This window comes from Monodelphis domestica, chromosome 4 (assembly GCF_027887165.1).
Source record: "Monodelphis domestica isolate mMonDom1 chromosome 4, mMonDom1.pri, whole genome shotgun sequence".
Taxonomy (NCBI): Eukaryota; Metazoa; Chordata; class Mammalia; order Didelphimorphia; family Didelphidae; genus Monodelphis; species Monodelphis domestica.
Window position 1 is genome coordinate 30,964,412 of NC_077230.1, and position 11,295 is coordinate 30,975,706.

The window sequence follows — 11,295 nt, forward strand, 5'->3', positions numbered from 1 at the left end:
AATTGTTTTTTCACCCATGATTTAAAAAGGGACCATCAGTAAGTTTGAATTTTGTATGTGGATAGTGTTCTCTAAGTTCATAGGGTGGGAACAACTGAGTATTAGCCTTATCTCTGTCCTTAGCTAGATGTGATTTGAGTCCTCTTTCTGTATTTCTGAAATGGAATAATAATACTTAAAAACAAAAACTATCTCACAGGGTTCTCAGAATCAATTGAGAGAGTAAAATGAATTTTTTAAATACAAAGAACTTGACATCATCTTTTATTTTTTTAAAACTTGGAATAACCTTCATCTGACACATAGCAACATCTCACTTTAAAAAACACTTTCATAAGTTAGTTTTTGTTATAATATAGTTCCTTTAACAAGGCACACAATTTAATTATTTAATGAAAGGAAGTAATATTTCAAAGCTTTATAGGATCAGAGATTTGGAGCTGAAATGAACATTAGAGAGACATTCATTTTATAGATGAGGGAATAGAGAAATAGAGAGATTAAATGACTTGCCCAAAGTCACCCAGATAAGTGGCAGAGCTGAAATTTAATTCTCTGCCTCCAGATGCAGCATTCTTTTCCTGGACTGTGTTATCTCCTGAGTTGTTGATTTATTCTGTGTTCTATGAATGAAAAGTCAGAAAGGGATGAAAATGATAAACATTGATGATGATTACTTGCAGTTGTACAACCTTTTATTTGTCTTTTCTCATTACAAAAATCGATATGAGGCCTTAAAAGAAAGGTTTTATCTGAATTCTTTCCAGTATTGCCTAAACTGTATGCCACATCATAGAGCTTAGTTGGGTTTCTGGCAATACACAAATTTTTGTTTGCTGGTTTGTTTTACATAATTCTGTTGGTTATTACAAATATATGTATATATTATATAAATAAAATAGATATGAAAGATAATATTTATAGTTAATAAATACAGCTAGATCATGAAGTGGATAGAGTCCTGGACTAGGAATCAGGAAGGCCTGAAATCAAATGTAAACTCAGACACTTATTGGTTGGGCAACTCTTGGTAAGTCTCTTAACCTCTGCTTGCCTCAGTTTCCTCATCTGTTAAAAATCTGTAATATGTCATTATTGATTTAATAATAAAACTAGATAATATTTGTAAAGAGCTCTGCAGCATTGTGCTTGTCACATAGTGGATACTTGTTAATACTTGTTAAGTCTAAATATTTCACTGAGAATATTCTTATATCATATTAATTGAAAAATCATGTAGTTCAACTCTATTTTATAGATTACAAAACTGCAGCCCAATAACACTGTGAGTCGCTCAATGCAACCTACCTAGTTGCTAGAAGAAATGAAAGGAGAACCAGGTGACTCTCATACAAATGTTCTTTCCATGCCACCATGATGTCTCCTTATAACTTTTTTTCTTTTCTATTCCCCTTATATATGTCTCTCTGTCTATAAACCTACCTTATCTCAAATATCTATAAAGCTACTTCATGAAATCAGGAAAGTGATTATGAATAATATTTAAACCAATAAACTTTTTCCCTTGTAAAATGGGATTCATTTTTTACAAAGAACATTCTAAAATTTCAACTTGTCTATTAATTCAGTATAAAAAAAAACTAAAAAGTTACAGCAATAGCTATCAAAGAATCTATAATGTAAATCCAGAGCAAAAAGATAAAATGGCTCTTGTAGACATACTCTGGGTTGTCAGTATAATTCCATGGATCATGAAATAATAATAGTTTGAACATATTCAATTCTGAATGAAAAATAGACATGATTCATTCCCTGAAGGCTTAAAATTTTAAATAGTGTAAATGTAACTAACTCAACTCTCAGTGTAAAAATACATCTGCAGGACAGCAGAGATCCTTTGCCATTCCTACATTTTTGATATGCTGCACTCAGTATATTTAAAAATTTTATATGTGATCTAGAGAATTCCTTTCATATGTAGTATATAGCCTCTTCAACCTGAGCACATTTAAGACAGATGTCTTATAAAAGAAACATTTGAATTCTTTTTTTATGCTTAAAAAAAGAATCTCCAGGAGTTTTGAATTTTGAATGGACATTAGAAATTATTTAGTTTAATCCCTTTTTTATGGATAAAGACCTTAATAAACAACTTATTTCCTTGTGGTTCCATCCACTGTTAGTGGCAAAGCCAGAGCAGAATAGTACATAAGATTGAAATGAATATTGTGTGGAGGAAAAATATGTTACCTATTTTATGTTTAAGAACAAGAGGTTAACATTTTTTTAAATTGAAAAAAATGAACAAAAGCTTTCCGAATCTTTAGAATCAAGTCCCAATTTATATACAATTATTGAGTTTCCTTAATCTTCAAAGTATTAGTATTATTAAGTGAGTTAGACCTCTGACTCCTAAGCTTTGGGAGAATTCAACCCATTATTCTCTTAACTTCCCAAGGGATCCCATCTTCATTCTCATTTGCATCTCCATTCACTGAAAAAGTATTATTTCTGATTAACAAAGTATTTTATTAACTTTGCTCATTCATTTTTTAAAAAATGATGAGTGGAAAATGTCTGTTATTCTCCAAGCAAAACACACACCTTACCAACAAAAACGAAATTGTTTTGCTTATTCTTTAAATCCCAAATCCCATTCCCAGAGCCATAATAACCTAAATTCAATCTCATTCTTAAATGTTCATGCTTCGGTTTTTAATATGAATTGAATAAAGATCAAATCGTTTTTACAATGAAAGGATTGAGATGTCCTTGGACCATCCAGATTTCCTAGGGAGGAAGCTTGATGAGCAGTGCCTAGGAATAGCATTCTCAGGCAGCAGGAGCTGCAGTCTTCTCTCTCACTCCTCTCTCACTCCCAACCTCTCTTTCAATCTCTTAAGAAAAAGACAATGAAGGAACCAGTGAAGAGAAATGCCCTAAACCTCCTAGGAGAAATGGGGGTGGGAGAAGAGACATCAGTCAACATAACCAATTGTTATTTGCTTTCTGTCTGCTTTTAGCGACATGCACTTTGACATCTGCTTCTTTTACCCTTCATGGTCCCATATTAATTTTTGTGTGCATTGTTAAGGTTCATGGTTTGGACTTGCTTGCTGTGTTATGATGAGTGTCTATAAGGTTGCAAGGGGCTAAATGGAAATCAAAAGCTATTGCTGATTGCTGGCAATCTGGGATAGCTTTGACCTCTTGCAACATTTCCCAAAGATCTCTTCTCCCCAAAAGAACAAAGAAATGGCCAAGAGTTCAGCATTTCCCCACTGTCTGTATCTTTATACCTCCACTCTGGCTGGAGCAGGGAAGGGATTAGTGAAGAGAGGGCAGTGGGGGCAGAGGAAGAGAAAGAGCTGAATTCACCCTCAGTTCTAGTGACACAGCAGCCTTTTACTTGAGAATAAATAGAAGGCTTTGCACTACACCTAGCAGCATCAGAACTGTGGGGAAAATGAGGAAGGTGTAATAGTTTACTAAAAGTTGCAGAAAACATTTATACCTCACTAATTCAGGAGACTAAATAAGCATTTGCTCCCCCTCTATTTTTCTCTAATAAAGCTAGATAGGCTTTTGTTGTAATCAGATCAATATTATTCGTAGCATCGACTAAGGATGTGTCATTTCCTATTTTTGTTATATTCCAATATTTTAGCATATCTATAACTTCCCCTCTTGTGTCGTTATTGTTGTTCGATCCTTTTTAGTCATGTCTAACTCTTGGTGACTCCATTTGGGGTTTTCTTGGCAGAGATACTGGAATGGCTTGCCATGTCCTTCTCCAACTCATTTTACAGATGAGGAAACTGAGGCAAGCCAAGTTAAATGACTTGTTTAGGGTCACCTAGAGAGTATGTGACCAAATCTGAGGCCAGATTTGAATTCAGCAAGATGCATCTTCCTGACTCTTGGCTAAATATTCTATCTTCTGCACAACCCAGCTGCCCTGTTCCCTTTAATGAAGTAAATCATAATCTACCCTTTTTTGCATGCCTTGTAAAAAGCCTATCTTTATCCTTATTTAAGTTTGCTGCAGGGAGTCTAATTTATGTTGAGGAACCTTCCTTGGGTTCTCTTCACACTTTTGCTAGAACATACTGAATGATAAGAAATAGCTTTGCATCATGGATTATGAGGCCAGAATTGGAGTCAGGAAGAGCTGGATCCATGCTGTACCTCTGACATACTCTCTGTGGTAGTGTCTCAGCTTCTCAGAGCCATCTGGCTTCTACACCTCTTTAATATCATATATTTTTAAACTAAACACCCTGCCATGATGAAAAAAATGCGTGTTGATTAATTAGAACAAAAACAGATCAAAACCTCACTAAAAATAGTTACATCAGTGAAATGATATTCCCTAAATAGAGATTGGATTTGTAATTTAAAATTTTAATTTCTCTGAGTAATTTAATAAAATTGGTCAGGATCTCAGAGAATCCTAAATCAAGACTTTTAAAAGCAAAATTTATCAAAATACAACAATTCAACAGAAAGAGAAAATTTCATTCCCTCAATAGTGTACTAATGCTGAAGTGAGGAGACCCCCAAAACATCCTTCCATAGAGATGGCAGGACCATAGGTGTTACATATTGGAAATGTTTTCAGATTTTTTCATTGGATTAATTAGCTGTGCTGATCCCCCCCACACACACCCTTTCTTTCTTTCTTCTTCTTTTTTTTTGTCTTAAAACAATGCTATTTCATACAAGTTGGCTTTCTTAAGGGGGAAAGACCTGGGGAAAAGTATGACAAGATGAAAAACAAGAAAAAGTTTTAAAAAAAAAGAAAGAAAAAGGTACTAATTTGTTTTAACACTATATTTCTAAGGGTCATTTTTTTTCTTCCTGGCTTGTTTCTCCCATCTAAAGTTAATCCTTTCTAAAATGAAGTTTATGTGCGATTCATAGGTTTCTTCATAAGAAAAGAACTCCATCTCTCTCTCTCTCTCTCTTGCCTAGATGCCCATTATACCATATAGTTATTAAGTATGGCATAGCCTCAATTTCACCCCTATCAGGAAATCTATAAAATGGGAAAGGATCATATGAGCCTGTGAGCAAATGGAGAAACAAAATAATCATATAGCCCATTAGACTTCCCTCAGAATCTAAGGAAATTTTGGAGGGCTACTGAATCATTCTGATTTATTTTGGACCTGAATTCATACTAATAGAAATTTAACATGATCCTCTCCACCCCACACCTCTCTCCTTTGCACCTTTCCTGGATTAACTGGCATAGTGTTAATCCTTCAACTGCAAGGTAATCCTCTGTGCATCCAACAAATGGACTGTTAAGGAAATCTTCCTCCAGCTGGCCAGTCCCTGAACTCAGGAATGCTTGATCTCTTTAGACTCTTTAATTTGAAAGGAAAATCTCTTCTGAGTGTTAGTCTCTGACCTGGGCTCAGAAAGAGGAATTGGATAAAATGCAACCAGGAACCTGAGGCACATGAAGTCAGGCTGTGTTACTCTTTTCAGTTGATGTATTTTGCGGTTGATGGAGAAAAGGGAGAAACTCTGTTCTTCCCCCACCCCATCCCCACATATAATTGCTCTACTTTTGTCTGAAAGAACAAGGAACCAAAATCCAGACATCTGAGCTCTTGCTCATCTTTATATATCACAATGCAGCTCTTATCTCATAGATGACCCCCTTCCCCAGGAAACAATCAGTGGACTTGCCAAGGTCTTCTCAGTAAAGATTTTAAAAGCAGGTGAGATGACCTTTGACCACTGGTTGTTGATTGGGGAACTCAAATTGACCAGATCAATCCTTACATGAAATCAAAAAATCAACTTGATTTTTAAAAATTCTATTCAGTATTTGTTTATTCACAGAGCCTAACAAAGTACTCTTATTAAGACTTAATTGTGTTCACTTACTTGTGGATTAAACTGAAAGTAAAGCATATGAAAATGAATCCTTTCCATAGATTTTTAATTTTAAAATGTCACCAAACATTGTTTTCCTATTACGAAGGGACTTTTTTGGGTTATTGAACAGTAATTTCAATAATATCCAACTTTTCATGACCTATTTGGAGTTTTCTTGGGCAAAAAATATTGGGTAGTTTTCCATTTTCTTCTCCAACTCATTTTACAGATTGGAACTAAGGCAAATAGGGTTAGATAACTTGCCTTTGATCCTATAGCTAATAAATGTCTGAAGCCAGATTTAAAGTCATAGGGATGAGTCTTCTAGATTTCATACCCAAAGCTTTATCTGCTGTGCCACCTAGCCCCTCTGGAGGAAGGATTATGGTTTAATTTAAAAAAAAACAAAAAAACAAGAGAACAAAATATGCATTGGGGATATGAACATCACCTTTTAATTCAAAAGTACTGTCACAGGATGTGAAAACTACGACTTTTGTTGAGGCTGACCTTAAGCAATCTTCTCATATACCTGACAAAAAATATAACGCTAAAGATTTTTACCTTAGTGATTGCGCATTTACATACATGATGTCTCTTGTTCCTCATTTCCTTATAAATCTCATAAAAGATGGCTTCAGGTCAATAGAGTGAGCTGTGTGCCTGTGGCATGAAGACAAATCATTCCTCAGCAATAGGGAATTTTTGCTTTTGATATTAGACTGGACTTACTATTTCATTGGTATAAGAAACTCTCAATGAGGAATTACTCTCTACCAAAACACCTATGTATACTAAGAGATAAGACTTTAAACCCATGTTTTCTGATATCAATACTACCATTCTTCCCACTATAATATAGAGTCTGAAAATAGACTGGATCTTAGGGTAAAAAAAAAAGCTACATTGAACTGGGAGAATAACAATGGAAATGGCTTTAGGCATCATTGTACTTCTGAGACTATATTGATATTTTGACTTCAACCGAGGAAATTTTCATATCTTCTTATTTATGGCAATCTTCCAGTTTTGTTGTTAACAATGGACAAGTCTTCTGACAAACTTTTCTGAGCCCTCCTTAGAAAAGAGACAATGAGTTGTGGAGAACCTTAGATCTCTGGATTTTAGTGAAACTATATGTTTTCATAATGTAACCAAAATGAATTGAAGTTTGTATTTCCACAAATTTTTTCCCCCAGTGATCCTGGTTTTGTCAGAGTTTTCACACTCTTTTCAATAGTTCTGTACAATTTACCCAACCTTCTATTCAGGTTGCAGAAGTTTGGATAGATGTCATTCAGCAAAATTTACTCTGAGTTCCTTGTATATTATCAACTTTACATCTTTCTTATACTCTGTTGTCAGTGTGATTACAAGATTAGTGAAGGATATTGAGAAAATTGATCACCCTCTGAAGTCTGTTTTGAAAACACATGCATTTACTGTTTCATCATAAATATGTTCCGTATGCTTTCTTCTCAGGAAAAGTTATCTTAGGAATCAATATTGTTTCATTTTAATGTGACTTTAAAAATATTTTATGGTTAGCTAAGCAACTGATTGTAATACTGCTTAGTCTCTGGAAGCATCTAAATTTAATTACTTTATTATCTTGTTTCCTTTCACAGTAGGCTTTTGCTCCCTTATGTATCTTCATACATCTTCCTTCCTTTTCCAAATAGGTTGATTTAGTGAATATTGGAAGCACAGACATAGTAGATGGAAATCATAAACTGACTCTTGGTTTGATCTGGAATATAATTCTCCATTGGCAGGTAAGAGCTCCTGATAGATGTTTTCTTTATAAATAATGTGTTCCATGTACCTTCTTTTCATTATTGCTCATGACCTGCAGAACAAACATATGTATCTCAAATCAAACAAACCCATCCTCAAAATAACAGCTTTTAAAATTAGCACAGCTCATGATTGTCTATTTACATGGTATCTGAGGCATTAAGAACTAGCAGATTATAAAATAGACACCAGAGAATTTAGAGCAGTTATTTTTTTATTTTAATTTAACCATGGTCAGCAGACTCATGAAAAATGTTTTCAAAATGTTTATTTTTTTCTGTAATTCACCTTGAAGTAACATTGTCTATGTGTGTGTATATATATATATTCATATATAGGTGTGTTTATAATACTTATATTTTATATGTTCTTAGTGTTTGCTATGTTTTTCTAAAAACAATTTTCTTTTGCCAAATTTTAGCCATAACCAAAAGCATCCCCATTTATTTTTTAATATACAAAAATACAACTAACACTAAAATATAGTGGTAAAAATCTTTTTAAGTTTATAGAGAAAACTGCTTTCTCAGGTGACACCTAATTTAGATGGTAGTCTTTTTTTTTTAAATTAAAACCCTTACCTTCCATCTTGGAGTCAATACTGTGTATTGGCTCCAAGGCAGAAGAATGGTAAGGGCTAGGCAATGGGGGTCAAGTGACTTGCCCAGGGTCACACAGCTGGGAAGTGTCTGAGGCCAGATTTGAACCTAGGACCTCCCGTCTCTAGGGCTAGCTCTCAATCCACTGAGCTACCCAGCTGCCCTGTAGATTGTAGTCTTTAAGAGATATTTATATCCTCTAGCTCAAAGATGGATTATTATAATGGGAACTTTGAGTCAGGCAGAAAAGACATTTGGCAGGATAATTCATGCTAAGAAGATTGGAAAGGGAATTTTGTAATATGTTTTGTAGGTAGGAATCTTATAGTTGGTTGCCTAATCTACCTAAAGGTACAACATACCATTATACCATCTCAGAGGACAATAACCAAATAAGAGAAACTTGGAGTTAGCAGGTGAATCTGGTTGATACTGATCAATTCATTGATATAAACTACTGAAAAACATTTATTTAACACTTATGATGAGCCAGCTTTCAGTGAAAAGCATTTAAAATACAAAATGCAAGCTAGCATAAGACTCCCTGGCATAAAATAATTTACATTCAAATGAATGGTACAGCACATGCAGAGAAACCAGAAAGGGAAAGGAGTCAAGTTTGGGTAGCATAGTGTGGAGATGGCCAGGAATTTCCTTGGAACCCTATATCCTAATGAGATAAGGTCTATGCTCTCCTAGCAGATATTGATGACCCAGAAGCAGAATTCAAAGTTGGGAGTGGAGAGAAAGATGATGTCCAGAGAATAGATATCTCAGTGAGGAAATGCCTGAGAAATTAACCCCTGACATAATATCTTTGATAGAGGGTCAGCTCAGCCCCCTCATAAACAATTCCAGGAAAATAAAAAAGTTATTATTTCATAAAAAAAAAAAGTGAAATGAGAAGTAAACAGTGTGACTGGGGCTCCTGAAAATATAGCAAGGACTCAGCATTCAGGATACATATCTCAGGTTGGAGTCATCCTTAGCTAGATAAGGAAGTGGTAGTGATAGAGTAGATCGGAAAGTAAGCTGGGCTGAAGTTAAATCTTTAAGAAATTTACTCTCATCTAAAGACAGTCAACTTCCTACAAAGGATTTCTCTATGTTACTACAGATATAGTCTGTATTCTTTTGGAGATGTCAAGTGGAAGTCCTCCTATATGAATCAACAAGAATGAGTAGCAATTAGTAGTCAGTTCAGTATATTTTGGTGGACTCTGAGAAGAGAGAATACCTTCTAGTTATTTGTGTTAGGTCTCCTTTGAGTCATCTCTTTGCCTTCAACAACAAACTCCCATTGCAAGTATATTAAAAATGTTGTTCTTCATCTTGCTCAGACACATTCTAAGGCTGTATCTAAGACTTTTAAATGTCCAAGTTCCCTTTCCTCCTAAGTGTTACTTGGCCTCCTCTTAACAGGGGTTTGGATTTCCCTTTCCCTTTTAAAGAGCTTTTTTGTCCTTTTTTAATGGATTACTTTTCTTTACTAAAAAACTTTCTCCTTTACATCCTCTAGGTAATTCAAATTTAGATATTCTTATATATGCAAGTAAACTTTATACATCTTGCTTTTTATTATTGCCTCCATAAAACCATAAAAATGTGAATTTCGGAAATTTTATGTGAAGCTGTAACATGGAAATTTATATTTAAATGTGTTAAAGAATTCTACATTATTTGGCCCATTTATTCAAACATCTAAAACCTCATTGTTGAGAATATGCTATCTCAGACAGCAGATTCCAACCTATGTGTGCCCATTCTTTGCCAGTCTCATCTATGCCCTCTCAAAAGTTCAAACCAATATCGTTTCAAGTTTAAATGTGCCTGTTCACTCCAAATCGATAACTTGAATCATGCATAGAGAAAAGAAGAGTCTACCAAACTCAAGGAAGATAACCGGGCTTTGATCATCAATAGCTGACTGTTCTAGAGTGTGAACTCCCAGATGAAAGTTCATTCATTCCATCAACTAGCATTTATTATTTACTATGGGCTGTTTTGAAGAGGCAAAGAAAGAGAAAAATAACAGTCACTGTTCTCAAGGACCTAATGGAGAAGATAGCAAACAAGTAACCATATACAGACCAGATGTATGCTGGTTAAATTGGGAGTAATCTGAAAGGGAATTCACTAAAATTAAAGAAGATAAGTAAAGAATGGAAAATTAACTGAAACTTGAAGAAATCCAAAGAGATCAGGAAGTAGAGACAAAGAGGGAGTGAATTCCAGACACGAAGGGCAGCCAGTAATAATGCTCAGAATTGGGAGATGTAGTGTTGTGTGGAAGAAATCAGAAAAGCCTTTGTCACTGGAGTGTTAGTTAATGAAAGGAAGTAAAACAAAAGAACACCAGGAAGATAGGATAGACTCAGGCTCTGGAAGCTCAACGGAACATTTTTATTGGATCTTGGAGAAAATGAGGAATCACTAGTGTTTATTAAATAGAGGAGGGATGATAATATCAGACCTACATTGTAGGAAGATCAGTTTGATAGCTGAGTAGAGGATAGGTTAAAGTTAGGAGAATAACTTATTGTATATGAAGTAAGGTAAGAGACAAAAAGCAATTTAGGATGGCACTATTGTTGAACTTGCATAAATGGGAAGATGGAGCCACCCTTAGAATTAATAGAAAGTTGTAAAGATGGGAAGGGTTAGGGGAAAAGATAGTACAAAATATAGGGCTTTTAAAGGTTTTTAAAAATCATTTCCAATGAACTTTGAAATAGCAAATGATGTTCATTTATTTAGCTTTTTTTAAATGCATAAGCAATATGCCTAATAGGATGAGGGCACATCAAATAATAGCAGAGTTCTTCCTCCTTAGCCCACAAAGAAGTCCATAATCATTTAATATGAGCCTCTATTTTATGAGTTTCTTATTTGTTTCATTTAAAGGGCAGTAGGGAAGCTAGGTGGCAAAGTGGGCAGTTTGGGGTTTGGAGTTCAGGAAAATACTTCTTCCTCAGTTCAAATCTGGCTACAGATCATTACTATCTGGGTGACTCTGGGCAAGTCACTTACCCTTGTTTGCCTTAGT

At 34.8% G+C, this 11,295-nt stretch overlaps 1 protein-coding gene across 7 annotated transcripts in view; it reads left to right on the forward strand.

Annotated features, from left to right (window-relative positions):
* Positions 1 to 11,295, forward strand: part of DMD (dystrophin) — a 2,399,796-nt gene that overhangs the window by 538,080 nt on the left and 1,850,421 nt on the right. For all 7 annotated transcript variants that reach the window (XM_007493357.3, XM_056797113.1, XM_056797116.1 and 4 more), the window contains exon 5: positions 7,536 to 7,628. In XM_007493357.3, coding sequence (XP_007493419.2) covers positions 7,536 to 7,628 — 93 coding nt within the window. The remainder of the gene's footprint in view (positions 1 to 7,535; positions 7,629 to 11,295) is intronic.